The sequence below is a fragment of the Pseudophryne corroboree genome, chromosome 6 (genome assembly GCF_028390025.1).
Source record: "Pseudophryne corroboree isolate aPseCor3 chromosome 6, aPseCor3.hap2, whole genome shotgun sequence".
NCBI lineage: Eukaryota > Metazoa > Chordata > Amphibia > Anura > Myobatrachidae > Pseudophryne > Pseudophryne corroboree.
The window spans coordinates 355,032,881-355,049,313 of record NC_086449.1 but is presented as its reverse complement, the minus strand read 5'-3'; the positions used below and the strand labels follow the sequence as shown (position 1 = coordinate 355,049,313).

General features: G+C 46.4%; 1 protein-coding gene across 1 annotated transcript in view; it reads right to left on the bottom strand.

The window, feature by feature from the left end:
* The window catches only part of LOC134932298 (uncharacterized), a 91,041-nt gene that overhangs the window by 71,700 nt on the left and 2,908 nt on the right, over positions 1-16,433 (bottom strand). The window contains exons 2-3 of the mRNA XM_063926605.1: positions 572-666; positions 284-426 (exon numbers count right to left, since the gene is read on the bottom strand). Coding sequence (XP_063782675.1) covers positions 284-426; positions 572-666 — 238 coding nt within the window. The remainder of the gene's footprint in view (positions 1-283; positions 427-571; positions 667-16,433) is intronic.

The following is a 16,433-nucleotide window of genomic DNA, read 5'->3' as shown; positions in this document are numbered from 1 at the left end:
TTCTACGAAGAAAACGACACCAAAAAAACATAAAAAAAACTCATGTTGACCTTTTTCCATGTCGACCTTGTTCCTGTCGACCTTTTGCCAATGTCGACCTTTTGTCCATGTCGACCAATTGGCGTCGACCTAAGGTGTGTCGACCTTTTTGCTGTCGAACCTGAGTCCCAGACCCCTCTGTTTGCCTCAGGCAAACTCTTTGAGCTATACATAATAGATTAGGGCACACAAAGCTTTACAATAAGCTATTTAGAAGAAATACAGTATGCAATTGAGAACTCACCTTATCAGCAAAGTGATTCATACCCAGAGTGTAATTCTTCAATCCCTGCTCAGCTAAACGATTGTGCTTCTGCACTTTCTGCCAATTTGCCTCCCAAATTTGTCTTCTAGAACTGTCTTCTTTTTTATTACTGTATTGCTTTCCTGCATAAGAAATGCGTGCAAACTCACTTTTATTGTACATGTAACATGCTACAAGTTTTTTGTGTAAATCTGATGTTTTTTATAATTCAAAATGAACATTTAGAATATCAGTTTAGTAATGTAAATTATAGCTTCACTTTCTTACCATAATTAGATTTCCAAATGTTCCACTCTTCATCAAGATCATTTACAGCTGAAGCCACCAGAAATGTTGCTCCTAAAATAAGTAAATTCTTCATCCTGCATGACAAGATGACAGACATGCTGTGAGTGAAAAGCGTCCTCACTTGATTGTATATTTGTAAAAAAACAAGTTGGGGCACTTCTCTTAATACTTTTTTTAATGATAAAAACATAGAATTTGAAGGCAGATAAGAACCACTTGGCCCATCTAGTCTGCCCCTTTTTATCCTTTAGGTAATCTCAACCCTTTTTGAACCTTAATTCTTTGTAAGTATATTCATATGCCTATCCCAAGCATGTTTAAATTGCTCTACTGTCTTAGCCTCTACCACCTCTGATGGGAGGCTATTCCACTTATCCACTACCCTTTCTGTAAAGTAATTTTTCCTTAAATTTCCCCTGAACCTGACTCCCTCCAGTTTCAGTGTATGTCCTCGAGTTCTAATACTTCTCTTCCTTTGAAGAATGTTATCCTGATGTACTTTATTAAGACCAATGGTATATTTGAAAGTTTCTTTCATGTCACCCGGTTCCCTTCTCTGCTCCAAACTATACATGTTAAGATCTTTTAGCCTTTCCGGGTACGTTTTGTGATGTAGGCCATGCACCATTTTAGTTGCCCTTCTTTGTACACTCTCTAATGTATATATATCCTTCTGGAGATATGCCCTCCAGAACTGGACACAGTATTCCAGATGGGGCCGTACCAATGACCTATACAGTGGCATTATTACTTCTTTTTTCCTGCTACTGATTCCTCTCCCTATGCAACCAAGCATCTGACTTGCCTTTCTCATTGCTTTGTTGCATTGCTTTCCTGCCTTTAATGCTGCATTCAGACTGCAAATGCCGGCCCCTACCCGGTAAGACAAACGTGTACTTACCGGGTGGGATCCGGCATTTGCACTCCGCTGCTGGCTTTCCGACCCGGCAATATACCGAGTCGGTTGCCATAGCAGCTGAGGGAGCAGCAGCAGCAGGGGCGGGGGTGGAGGCGGCGCCGGAGGATGAGCTCATCTCCAGCGCCGCCTCTCCCTATGCTGTGAATGGGAACCGTGTCGCATCGACACGGCTCCCATTCACACCGCACCAGACCCGGTAATCAACCCGGGTAAAACACTTTTTTTTTACCGGGTTGATTTACCGGGTCAGGCGACCCGCTAAATCGGCCAGTGTGCTTTCACATCGCACACTGACCCGGTTCGACACGGCAATATGCCGTGTCGGTACCGGGTTATTTGTGCGATGTGAAAGGTGTATAAGTCACTTGAAATAGTGACTCCTAAATCCCTTTCCTCCTCAGTAGTTTCCATTATAGTACCCTTGATACTATATTTAGCCTTTGGGTTTTTGAGACCCAAGTCAGGGCCGTAACTAGGTATGTGCGCTGTGTGCCTTGCACACAGCGCACGATGACCTGGGGCGCAACTAGCCTCCATCATAATGTATACTTGACAGCGGCAGCGTCGGTGCCACTGTCTGAATGTCAGCTCCGCCTCCGCTCCTCTCCTGTGCAGCTGCAGAAAGCCGCGAGGAAGGGCATCTCATCTCACCCCGCCTGCCGCCGCTGCCCGCCGGACCATGTCCTCCCGCTCCCTGACTGGGAAGCCGTCACTATGCAGGTGGGCCGCGGGCGGGAGAGCAGCAGGCGCCGCTCAGCAGGAGTCAGTAACTATGTGGCGGGGAGAGTACTCGTTTAACATTGTATGGCTGTGTGTGTGTGTATGTGTGACTGTGTGTGGGAGCATATGTGGTTGTCGATGTATATGTGCTGTGGTGTACATGTGGCTGGCTGTGCTTATGTGACTGTATATACTGTGGCTGTCTCTATAACTATGTGTGTATAGTGTATGTGGTTGTCTGTGTATATTTGACTGTGTGTGTATATGTGACTGTGTGTGTGTATATGTGACTGTGTGTGCATATGTCGCTGTGTGTGTGTGTATGTACTGTATATATACCCATCTGTGTATATGTGACAGTGTGTGTGCATATGTCACTATGTGTGTGTGTATATGTGCTGTGGTGTACATGTGGCTGGCTGTGCTTATGTGACTGTATATATACTGTGGCTGTCTATAACTATTATTATTATTATTATCCTTTATTTATATGGCGCCACAAGGGTTCCGCAGCGCCCAATTACAGAATACATAAACAAAAAATCAAACAGGAAAACAGTAACTTACAGTTGATGACAGTATAGGACAAGTACAGGGTAAATAAACTTAGTTACATCAGCAGATGACACTGGAATAAGTATCAGGTGGCAGAAGACTGCTGGATGTGGTGCAGTTGAAGGTTATTAAATTAAGAAAGAATAAGCACATGAGGGAAGAGGGCCCTGCTCGTGAGAGCTTACATTCTAAAGGGGAGGGGTAGACAGACAGGGGTGACACAGATGGGGTACATAGAGTGTAGAACAGAGGGTTAGGATGAGATTTGGCTGGGTTTGGTGAAGAAGTGGGTCTTGAGAGATCGTTTGAAGTTTTGTAGAGAGGTGGAGAGTCTTAGGGGGAGAGGTAGGGAATTCCAAAGAAGTGGTGCAGCACGTGAAAAATCTTGGAGGTAGGAGTGGGAGGAAGTAATCCGTAGGCAGGAGAGTCGGCGTGCATTAGCAGAGCGAAGAGGACGGGTGGGAGTGTAAAGCGAGATAAGATCAGTGATGTAGATGGGAGAGGAGTGGGTGAGGGCTTTGTAAGCGAGTGTGAGAAGTTTGAAATGGATTCTGAAAGGGAAAGGAAGCCAGTGAAGGTCTAGTAAGAGAGGAGAGGTGGACGTAGTGCGTTTGGTGAGGAAGATGAGCCGGGCAGCAGCATTGAGGATAGATTGGAGTGGAGAGAGGTATTTGTCAGGAATGCCAGTCAGGAGCAGATTACAGTAGTCCAGTCTTGAGATGACCAGTGAGTGGATAAGAGTCTTAGTAGCATCCTGGGTCAGAAAGGGTCTGATCCTGGAAATATTTTTTAGATGAAAACGGCAGGTTTGTGAGAGGTGCTGAATGTGTGGTTTGAAGGAGAGGGAGGAGTCAAGGATTACTCCAAGACAGCGCACTTGTGGGCTAGAGGAGATAGTAGTGCCATCAATAGATAATGAGATTGTAGGAGGTGAGGTAATGCGGGAGGGAGGAAAGATGATCAGCTCTGTCTTAGACATGTTAAGTCTAAGAAAGCGCTGGGACATCCAGGAAGAGGTAGCAGAGAGACAGCTGGAGATGCGAGTGAGGAGAGCAGGGGAGAGGTCTGGAGAGGAAATATAGATTTGGGTGTCATCAGCATAGAGATGATATTGAAAACCAAAAGAACTAATGAGCTTACCTAGTGAGGACGTATAGAGAGAGAAGAGAAGAGGACCAAGGACAGAACCTTGGGGTACCCCTACAGTTAGTGGAAGTGAGGGGGAGGTGGAGTCATGAGAAGAGACAGAGAATGAACGGTCAGAGAGGTAGGAAGACAGCCAAGAGAGGGCAGTGTCACGCAGACCAATGGAGTGAAGAATTTGCAGTAGGAGAGGATGGTCCACAGTGTCAAAAGCAGCAGAGAGATCAAGTAGAATAAGTAGAGAGTAGTGTCCCTTAGATTTAGCAGCATGGAGGTCATTGCATACTTTTGTAAGGGCAGTTTCAGTGGAGTGTAGAGGACGGAAGCCAGACTGGAATGGGTCAAGCAGTGAGTGTGAGGAAAGAAAGGAAGTAAGGCGGTTGTAGACAATACGCTCAAGGACTTTGGAGGCAAAAGGGAGGAGAGAGATGGGTCGGTAGTTGGAGAGAGTGTTTGGATCAAGTGTAGGTTTTTTAAGAATAGGAGAGATGAGTGCATGCTTGAAGGCAGAGGGGACAGTGCCTGATGAGAGGGACAGATTGAGAAGGTGGGAAAGATGGGAACAAGCAGAAGGAGAGAGGTAGCGGAGGAGGCGGGAGGGGATAGGGTCAAGTGGGGATGTGGTGAGGGGACAGGAACGAATGAGGGCCATGACTTCCTCTCCAGATGCATGGGAGAAAGATGTCAGAGTAGGTGCGAGGGATGGGGAGGGATGGTGAGGGATGGGAGAAAGCTGGTTACTGGTGGTCTGGTGTGATGTGATGTCCTGACGTATGGAGTCAATTTTGGATGTGAAGTAAGTGGCAAAGTCAAGAGCAGAGAGTGAGGAAGGGAGACGAGGTGGAGGTGGGCAGAGGAGTGAGTTGAGAGTGGCAAAGAGGCGCCGGGGGTTGGAAGACTGGGAGGAGATGAGGTTCATGAAGTAAGATTGTTTTGCAAGAGAAAGGGCAGCACTGAAGGATGAGAGCATAAGTTTGAAATGGAGGAAATCTGCCTTAGAGCGTGATTTCCTCCAGTGTCGCTCAGCAGTACGTGAGCATTTTTGCAGATATCTGGTGCATTTGGTGTGCCAGGGTTGAGGTGTTAATTTGCGAGGGTGAATAGTGGTTGGTGGAGCAACAGAGTCAAGAGCAGAAGTAAGGGATGCATTGTAAGTGGAAGTGGCTTGTTCAGGGCATGAGAGAGAGAGAATAGGAGAGAGAAGTGAGTCAAAAAGGGAGGAAAGGAATGTGGTGTCAATAGCTTCAATGTTACGCTTAGTGATGGTAGCCTTGGGAGGTAGAGATGGGGAAGTCGAGAGTGATAGGTTAAAGGAGAGCAGGTGGTGGTCAGAGAGGGGAAATGGGGAGTTGGAAAAATCAGAAATATCACAGCGGTGAGTGAAGACCAGATCCAGTGAGCTCCCATTCACATGGGAGGGTGAGGAGGTCCACTGGGAGAGACCAAGTGAAGAGGTGAGGTTAAGGAGTTTAGAGGCAGGGGATTGTGTGGGGATGTCAATAGGGATGTTGAAATCGCCTAGGATAATGGAGGGAATGTCAGAAGAGAGGAAGTGAGGAAGCCAGGAAGCAAAGTTGTCGATGAATTTGGAAGCAGTACCAGGAGGCCGGTAAATGACAGCTACTCTAAGATGGACTGGTTGGAAGAGGCGTATGGCATGGACCTCAAATGTAGAGAATGTAAGGGATGGTTCTGGTGGTATGAGTTGGTAGGAGTAACTAGAAGGTAAAAGGACCCCAACACCACCCCCATGGCGACCCCCAGGTCGGGGTGTGTGTGTGAATGTGAGGCCCCCAGCGGAAAGAGCAGCAGGAGAAGTAGTGTCAGAGGGCGTAATCCAAGTTTCAGTAATGGCTAGTAGGTGTAGGGAGTTGGAAATGAAAAGGTCATGAGTGGGGACCAGTTTGTTACAAACAGATCTGGCATTCCAGAGGGCACAGAATAGGGGGTATGAGTTTGTGGGAGAGATGTGAATGAGATTATCAGGGTTGCTGTAGCGATGAGGTGAGATTAACTTCGAGGGCACGGATGATGAGAGTGTAGTGATGGTGCGGGTGCCTGAGCTAGGAGGGGAAACTGCAGGAGGTGGGCAGGGAGGGAGGTCAGTGTGATGTGGATGGGGGTGTGGGGAGGTGACAGGGAATGGAGAGAGGGAGCAGCGCTGAGTAGTTGGGTAGCAGGACCATGGGGCAGAGGTAAATGAAAGTGCGGTAACAGGAAAGGAGGGGGAAGGAAACAGAGGGAAGGAGGGGAGACAGAGGAGGAGGTGTAGGAGACTAGGGGGGAAGGATAAAGATACATGATTAGGTAGACACTGAGTGATGTGGGGAGTATAAGAAAGCCTTGACATAGTGCTAAGCAGATAAATAGGTTGAGGGAAACTGGAAGTAGGAGAGGAGACTGTAAGGGAATCAGAGCAGAAGAATGGCAGAAATGCAGGTGAGAAAAGCAGTGTAGTCTCAATGGGTGTAGATATTGTATGAAATGAGTCAAAAGCGTAGATAAAGTGGGTGTAGAAATGTATTTGGGCTGTAAGAAATGAAAGGATTGTGAGAGGGTTAAGAAGCAATGATAATTCTGTTAGATTTTTTTAAGTGTTTGTAGATGAGAAGATGAACTCACAATTGTCCCAAAGAAGATATTTGTGATCCTGAAACCAGATCTTACACTTTTCTGCGCATGGGTTGCATAGTGGTTACAGAGTGAAAGTGGGAGGGAGGTAAATTTGCATATGCAGTTGATATTGATAAGTAGTTCATCTGTTGTTGTTTGAGGTTGTTTGCAGTTTTTCGTCCAGTTTAAGTCCAGGCTAAGTCCAGGCTTTGATATTAAAATTATATATCTGCTCCCTTTGAGCCTCCTCCCTAATAGGCCCTACACACTGGCAACTATGTGTGTATAGTGTATGTGGCTGTCTGTGTATATTTGACTGTGTATGTATATGTGACCGTGTGTGTGTGTGCGCATGTCCCTATGTATGTGTGTGTATATGTACCCGTCTGTGTATATGTGACAGTGTGTGCATGTGTGACTGTGTGTGCGCATATGTGGCTGCGTGTGTGTGCGCATATGTGACTGTGTGTGTGTTTGCATGTGTGACTGTGTGTGTGCTTATGTGGCTGTGTGTGAACTTTGAGGTGGGGGAGCCACCATCGTCTATTCCGCTGTCGGGCATCTAGATTAACTTGCACCACAGGTAGAGGCCATAAGGTAAAGTCAGCATTGCATGACAGAGGAGGGGATGGGGAAGGTGGGCAGGCACAGGGGCAATCACAGAATATTTCAGCAGAGAAGGACGGGGGACTCTGTAAATGGTGACTCTGCCTGCCATAATGTGTGACAGGGGACTCTGCCTGCCATAATGTGTGACAGGGGACTCTGCCTGCCATAATGTGTGACAGGGGACTCTGCCTGCCATTAATGTGTGACAGGGGATGCTGCCTGCCATAATGTGTGACAGGGACTCTGCCTGCCGTATTGATTGACAGGGGACTCTGCCTGCCGTAAAGTGTAAATGGTGACTCTGCCTGCCGTAAGGTGTAAATGGTGACTCTGCCTGCCGTAAGGTGTAAAAGGGAGCTCTGCCTACTGTAATGTGTGTGTAAGTGGCACTACTGTTCGGCATAATTTGAATAATGAAGACTACTGTGCAGCGTAATATAATTTGGTATTATTTTGTGGTCATGTTCCTTTCCCATTAAGACACACCCCATACATTTTTGCTGCGCTCCTGCGGCGCGCACTGGCCCTGTTTTAAGTGTGTGTGTGTGGGGGGGGCGCCGATGTTGTTTCTTGCACACAGCGCTAAATTGTCTAGTTACGGCACTGACCCAAGTGCATGATTTTACATATTTTAGCATTTTGCCTGTAGTTGCCACATCCTTGACCATAGGTCATCAATTTGTTTTACCCCTCCCGGTGTGTCTACCCTGTTGCATATCTTTGTATCATCTGCAAAAAGGCATACTTTCCCTTCAATACCATTTGCAATGTCACGAACAAAGATATTAAAGAAGCCTGGTTTTATTACAGATCCCTGGGGTACCCCACTGGTAACATTTCCCTCCATAGATTGCACTCCATTTACTACAACTGTCTGTTTCCTATCCTGCAACCACTGTTTTATAATCCAACCTCACGCTTTCAAGTTTATTTAGCAGTCTGCAATGTGGGACAGTGTCAAATGCCTTTCTAAAGTCTAGATATGCTACATCTACAGCCCCCCTTGATCTATTATTTTCGTCACGAGTCAAAAAAGTCAATAAGATTTGTTTGGCATGATCTCTCACCAGTAGATCCATGCTGTTTTGGATCCTGTAAACTGTTTGATTTTTTTCACTGGTATGCTACGCTGGGCTTTCTGGCTTATGCTGGTGTTTTAAGGTGCCACACTCTGCACCTAGATATAGCGCTAGGGACCCCAAATACACAGAGACGCCTTGAGGCGGCTTTGGGGCTTATTCACACATTTGTGCAAATATGTGTAACGAAGATCTCTGAATTCTGTTATCATGTGGAATTTATATCTGGTTACGGTTATCATTCAGGGTGCTGGGAGAAACAAATGCCTTTTTTTCTTGCTTAGAAATACCCCTCCCTTCCGAGCACCTGAATGATATCACTTAGCTAATTGAGCATCTACCAATATATATGTTTGTTGTGAGAGGCAGAGAGGTTCCTGCATTAGGAGGAGGTGCAGGCCCTGACATGCCACATGGAGCATTATGGGGTTGCTCCAAGGTAGGTAGCGCTTAGCTTAGACATATTGTAGTAAGGAGCTATTATCATGTGGCTCCTTGCTGGTTAATCTTAGACCCAGATTGTGGTAATGGAGGTGTGAGGTGTGGTGTGTCACTCACCGCAGGCAGCGGCGGCCGCGCTTGTCCCTGCGGGTGATCTGGTCTGCCCGGCGCCTCTCTTCCCTCGGCGGTCTCCGGTCCCGGCGGCGGGTCGGCACGTTCCTCCGGCGGCTTCCCGGAGCGGAGCGGAGGTTTCCTAAACCAATGCGAGGTACATTTCGAGCTACTTGCACACAACTTTCCTACAGACCGGTCCAAGGTAGCATATATTATTTCTCTGCTGGAAGGGTCTGCCTTGGATTGGGTGTCTCCATTATGGGAACGATCTGATCCCGTGGTTTCCAACTATACCAACTTCATCACGTCCTTTCGAAGAATCTTCGACGAACCCGGCAGGATGACCACTGCTTCTTCCGACTTGCTCTGTGTTCGTCAGGGCGTCCGTTCCGTGGGTCAGTACGTGGTTAATTTCCAGACCACTGCCTCTGAACTACGCTGGAATAATGATGCCCTGAGAGCTGCCTTCTGGAACGGTCTCTCCGACCGGCTGAAAGATGAGCTGGTTACAAGGGATCTGCCGAATCCATTAGAAGAGTTGATTTCCCTTTGCGTCAAGGTGGATCTTCGGATGCAGGAGCGTGGAAGAGAACGTAGCCGTTCAGATCGAAGTGTGAAGACTTCCAGTCAATGTGGGGATTATGAATTTTTAGCCAAGGCATTCCAAGGACCAGATCTGTGATTTCCAGAGCTCCCACGTTCCTGCGATCCCCGTGTCTGCATCTCCGTGCCTCCAACCACCTCCGTGCCTCCAAGCACCTCCGTGCCTCCAAGCACTTCCGTGCCTCCAAGCATCTCCGTGCCTCCAAGTACCTCCGTGCCTCCAAGCACTTCCTTGCCTCCAAGCACCTCCGTGCCTCCAAGCACTTCCGTGCCGCCAAGCATCTCCGTGCCTCCAAGCACCTCCATGCCTCCAAGCGCTTCCATGCCTCCAAGCACCTCTGTGCCTCCAAGCACCTCCGTGCCTCCAAGCACCTCCGTGCCTCCAAGCATCTCCGTGCCTCTAAGCATCTCCGGGCATTTCCGTGCCTCCAAGGACCTCCGTGCTTCCAAGCGCTCACGCGCCCCCACGCACCTCAGTGCCTCCAGCACCTCAGTGCCTCCAGTACTTCAGTGCCTCCAGCACCTCCGTGCCTCCAGTACCACAGTGCCTCAGCTCTCAGCATCACTGTGCCCCCGCCACCTCCGTGTCTCAGTAACTGTACCTCCAGCACCTCAGTGCCTCCAGCACCTCAGTGCCTCCAACACCACAGTGCCTCAGCACTCAGCATTACTGTGCCTCCGGCACCACCGTGCCTCAATACCTGTGTCTCCAGCACTTCAGTACCTCTGTACCTCAGCATTCAGTATCTCTACAAGTCTTGTCTTTCAGGAAACCTTCAAGTATTCTTCCGTGCTTCCTGCCTGCCGTCTTAATCCTGCATGAGGAAGACCTACATCCGGCCATCTCTACTGCGACCCAGTAGCGGTTCTTCTTCCCGGTCATCGGAAGAAGCCCCGAGTCCACAACACTCCCAAATCAGGTCAGTGATATGGTGCCTCTGGACTGGCTGAGCTGGATGGCCTTAGTGTGGCATACCTTTACATTCTATTAACACTTTTCACTTATTAATTTTTTAACACTATTTCTCTATTTTAATTGCATTTCATTTTTGTATCACTTTCTCTATAGCTTCGGCTTCCTAAATACTAATTTATTAACACTATAGTTTTTTCACTGGTATGCTACGCTGGGCTTTCTGGCTTATGCTGGTGTTTTGGGGTGCCACACCCTGCACCTAGATATAGCGCTAGGGACCCCAAATACACAGAGACGCCTTGAGCCGGCTTTGGGGCTTATTCACACATTTGCGCAAATATGTGTAACGAAGATCTCTGAATTCTATTATCATGTGGAATTTATATCTGGTTACAGTTATCATTCAGGGTGATGTGGGAAACAAATGCCTTTTTTTCTTGCTTAGAAATACCCCTCCGTTTCGAGCACCTGAATGATATCACTAAGCTAATTGAGCATCTACCAATATATATGTTTGTTGTGAGAGGCAGAGAGGATCCTGCATTAGGAGGAGGTGCAGGCCCTGACATGCCACATGGAGCATTATGGGGTTGCTCCAAGGTAGGTAGCTCTTAGCTTAGACATATTGTAGTAAGGAGCCATTATCATGTGGCTACTTGCTGGTCAATCTTAGACCCAGATTGGGGTAATGAATGTGTGAGGTGTGGTGCCTCTGGACTGGCTGAGCTGGATGGCCTTAGTGTGGCATACCTTTACATTCTATTAACACTTTTCACTTATTCATTTTTTAACACTATGGGGTATATTTACTAAGCTCCCGATTTTGACCGAGATGCCATTTTTTCTTCAAAGTGTCATCTCGGTCATTTACTAAACTCAAATCTCGGCAATGATGAGGGCATTCGTATTTTTTTTTGAAGTCCAACAAAAAAAATACGAATGAATACACCATCGGTCAAAACGCGGCTGTTTAAGTATGAATCTCGGTCATTTACTAAGAAGTGCAAAGCAAAAAAAAAAAAAACACTGCCGTGAAAAATTACAACTCGTAAAAAAGTGCTAAAAAAACAGACCTGCTTTTTTGAGCCGTGATTGGATAGGCATGCACGGATCCATGAGATCCGTGCATGTATATCAGTGGGAAGGGGTGGGAAAGTGTTCATTTTTGTAAAAAAAATTGCGTGGGGTCCCCCCTCCTAAGCATAACCAGCCTCGGGCTCTTTGAGCCGATCCTGGTTGCAGAAATATGGGGAAAAAAATGACAGGGGTTCCCCCATATTTAAGCAACCAGCATCGGGCTCTGCGCCTGGTCCTGATTCCAAAAATACGGGGGACAAAAAGCGTAGGGGTCCCCCGTATTTTTAAAACCAGCACCGGGCTCCACTAGCTGGACAGATAATGCCACAGCCGGGGGTCACTTTTATACAGTGCCCTGCGGCCGTGGCATCAAATATCCAACTAGTCACCCCTGGCCGGGGTACCCTGGGGGAGTGGGGACCCCTTCAATCAAGGGCCAGGTGTGAAGCCCGAGGCTGTCCCCCCATCCAATGGGCTGCGGATGGGGGGCTGATAGCCTTTTTGTAAAAGTGTAAGATATTGTTTTTAGTAGCAGTACTACAAGGCCCAGCAAGCCTCCCCCGCATGCTGGTACTTGGAGAACCACAAGTACCAGCATGCGGCGGAAAAACGGGCCCGCTGGTACCTGTAGTACTACTACTAAAAAAATACCCCAAAAAAGACAATACACACACACCTTGAAAGTAAAGTTTTATTACATCCATCCACACAAACATACATACATACATACTTACCTATGTCCCCACGCAGGTCGGTCCTCTTGTCCAGTAGAATCCATGGGGTACCTGTTGAATAAATTATACTCACCAGATCCAGGGTACCAGGCTCCTCGGATAGTCCATTTGTAATCCACGTACTTGATTAAAATAAAAAAACGGAGACCCGAGCCACGCACTGAAAGGGGACCCATGTTTTCACATGGGTCCCCTTTCCCCGAATGCCAGAAACCCACTCTGACTTCTGTCTAAGTGGGTTTCTTCAGCCAATCAGGGAGCGCCACGTTGTGGCACCCTCCTGATCGGCTGTGTGCTCCTGTACTGACTGACAGGCAGCACGCGGCAGTGTTACAATGTAGCGCCTATGCGCTCCATTGTAACCAATGGTGGGAACTTTCTGCTCAGCGGGGAGGTCACTTTCGGTCAACCGCTGAGCAGAAAGTTCCCACCATTGGTTACAATGGAGCGCATAGGCGCTACAATGTAACACTGCCGCGTGCTGCCTGTCAGTCAGTACAGGAGCACACAGCCGATCAGGAGGGTGCCACAACGTGGCGCTCCCTGATTGGCTGAAGAAACCCACTTAGACAGAAGTCAGAGTGGGTTTCTGGCATTCGGGGAAAGGGGACCCATGTGAAAACATGGGTCCCCTTTCAGTGCGTGGCTCGGGTCTCCGTTTTTTTATTTTAATCAAGTACGTGGATTACAAATGGATTATCCGAGGAGCCTGGTACCCTAGATCTGGTGAGTATAATTTATTCAACAGGTACCCCATGGATTCTACTGGACAAGAGGACCGACCTGCGTGGGGACATAGGTAAGTATGTATGTATGTTTGTGTGGATGGATGTAATAAAACTTTACTTTCAAGGTGTGTGTGTATTGTCTTTTTTTGGGTATTTTTTAGTAGTAGTACTACAGATACCAGCGGGCCCGTTTTTCCACCGCATGCTGGTACTTATGGTTCTCCAAGTACCAGCATGCGGGGGAGGCTTGCTGGGCCTTGTAGTACTGCTACTAAAAACAATATCTTACACTTTTACAAAAAGGCTATCAGACCCCCATCCGCAGCCCATTGGATGGGGGGACAGCCTCGGGCTTCACCCCTGGCCCTTGGGTGGCTGGGGGGGGGACCCCTTGATTGAAGGGGTCCCCACTCCCCCAGGGTACCCCGGCCAGGGGTGACTAGTTGGATATTTGATGCCACGGCCGCAGGGCACTGTATAAAAGTGACCACCCGGCTGTGGCATTATCTGTCCAGCTAGTGAAGCCCGGTGCTGGTTTTAAAAATACGGGGAACCCCTACGCTTTTTGTCCCCCGTATTTTTGGAACCAGGACCAGGCGCAGAGCCCGATGCTGGTTGCTTAAATATGGGGGAACCCCTGTCATTTTCCCCCCCATATTTCTGCAACCAGGATCGGCTCAAAGAGCCCGAGGCTGGTTATGCTTAGGAAGGGGGACCCCACGCAATTTTTTTACAGTTTTACAGTGTTTATTTGAAAAAAAAAAAAAAATGAACCCCAGCACGGATCACACAAATCCGGCCGAGATTCATTTTGAAAAAGTCGGCAGTGTTTTGCTAATCACTGCCGTAAAAAAAAAAAAAACACGAATGACATCGACATCGGAACAAAAGAAAATGCAGAATACGACAGCTTAGTAAATTAGTCGTAATAAATTCAAAAAGTTGCAATTTTACACTTTCAATGTCATTCGTGATTGAACTTTGACCTTTTTCCGAAAATTACGAATGTTAGTAAATATACTCCTATTTCTCTATTTTAATTGCATTTCATTTTTGTATCACTTTCTCTATAGCTTCGGCTTCCTAAATACTAATTTATTAACACTATAGTTTTTTCACTGGTATGCTATGCTGGGCTTTCTGGCTTATGCTGGTGTTTTGGGGTGCTACACCCTACACCTAGATATAGTGCAAGGGACCCCAAATACACAGACGCCTTGATGCGGCTTTGGGGCTTATTCACACATTTGCGCAAATATGTGTAACGAAGATCTCTGAATTCTATTATCATGTGAAATTTATATCTGGTTACGGTTAGAAATAGTCCTCCCTTTCGAGCACCTGAATGATATCACTAAGCTAATTGAGCATCTACCAATATATATGTTTAAGATATTCCACAACTCTTTCTTTTAATAGTTTTTCCATTACTTTCCCAACTACTGATGTAAGGCTTACTGGTGTGTACTTAATTGCTTCTTCCTTGCTTCCACTTTTGTGCAGTGGCACTACATTCACTTTTTTCCAGTCCTCTGGAATGGCACCTGTATCTAGTGACTAGTTGAATAATTCTGTCAATGGTGCCAACAGCATGTCTTTTAGCTCTTTTAGTATCCTTGGATGTATCCCTTCTGGCTCCATTGATTTATCCACTTTCAATTTTGAAAGTTCTGTTAGGACCTTCTGCTCTGTAAATGTACTTTCATCTACCTTATTTTTATGACTGTCCTTGCAAATTAACTGTGGCCCCTTTCCTTCTCCTTCTGTAGTTAATTTTCATTCTCTTTTAATAATTTCTATGCATTAAAGAATTTCTGTATACTTTATTGTCTGAAAATATACAATAAAAAGAACATAAAAAGAGCCTCTAATTGGATACCACGATAATGACCATCGGTCATTAATTGTGATATCCGGCCATTTTGACCATCCAAAATTGCATCAGAGCTAACAGGATATCACTCATTGTTGGAGGTTTGAAAGATGGCATAACAAGAAGATCACATTACAGACATAAGATAAATACTGTATATGTATTGTTATATGAAAGGAACTAGCGAACAAGATCTAGGAGACATGAAAAACATTTGAGGCTGGGTAATAAGTAGAAAAAGTAACTGAGTATAGATAAGTAATAACTAAATTAGTGACAATTAAAACACAAATAGATTATTAGAGTATGGCAAACACCAGGGCTAGAAACCAGGAACTTGCAAACAAGTTATGAGAGGGAAAAGAAGATCTCTAAAGGAGCTCAGTGGGAACAAAAAGCTTGATATAACAGTGTATACTACACCACCAGAAAACCTGTTTGTACACTAAATGCTTTCAAGAGCCATTCAAGGGTCATATATTACAATTCAATACCTCTCAAAGGGATGAAAACTAAAAGTTAGGAACAATACAGGAGAGCTTTTCCAGAAAAGTAAGGGAAGCACAGAGAATTTTTTTTTTCAATAATAGAGGAGTATATTGGGTCCCCACAAATAAGAATAATATCTGCTGTGCACCCCACAGTCCAGTGCATCATTTTACATCACTGTTTAGGGCATAATATGGTGTACGGTAGTATTTTCCTGCAAGACCACACAAATTTTAGCAAGTCCTCACCAATTTTCTGCTAGGCTACACCTCCTTTCCAAGGTGGGGCAGATTTTTTCCCCATCATAACTATGGGGAATTTACATTTTTTTATGTTTACGCTGGGAGCCAAATTGGCTAGAAACAGCCCTGATAGTAGACATTGAAATGCATTATGTTTTGTGTAGTGGTCATAAGAATAATAGTCAATATACAATGTGGGCCAGAGTGCGCTTTAGACAGAGGCTCACAGTCTCTTCTGGTTGGAAGCAGCTTCATGTGTCAGGTCACCTTCCTCACAGTAATGGATTATCTTAATAAGCGGTTGTACTCAGCGCTTATCTATGTATACAAGTATTATGTATACAAGTATTTAGAGATGTGTGGTTCGGTTTTCCTGGAATATGAACACACAGCGCCCCCCTGCAAACTATAAATTTGTGCCCTCCCATATTTCACAAAGGGTCAGCGCGCGTCTTTGGCGTGTGCCGGGAAAAGGGGTGTGGTCTCACAAGTAAGGGGCATGGCCACACAATAGTACCCCCATTTAAAATTACGCCACACAGTAGCACAATCTTATTCATTTTATACGTAATGCCCCACCCGAAGTAGTAGCGTCCTTATATGTAATGGACCCCAGTAGTAGTAGCATCCGTATATACAATGCCCCCCCCACCCCCGTAGTAGTAGCATCCTTATACGTAATGCCCCCCAAGTAGTAGTAGCATCCTTATACATAATGCACCCACAGTAGTAGTAGCGTCCTCATACGTAGTGCACCCCCAGTAGTAGAAGTGTCCTTATATGTAATTCCCCCTAGTAGTAGTATCGTTCTTATACATAATGCCCCCACCAGTAGTAGTAGCGTCCTTATACATAATGCGCCCCAGTGGTAATACCGTCCTTATACATAATGCCCCCCACTGTAGTAGTACCGTCCTTATACATAATGCCCCCACCAGTAGTAGTAGCATCCTTATACGTAATGCGCCCCCAGTAGACGTACCGTC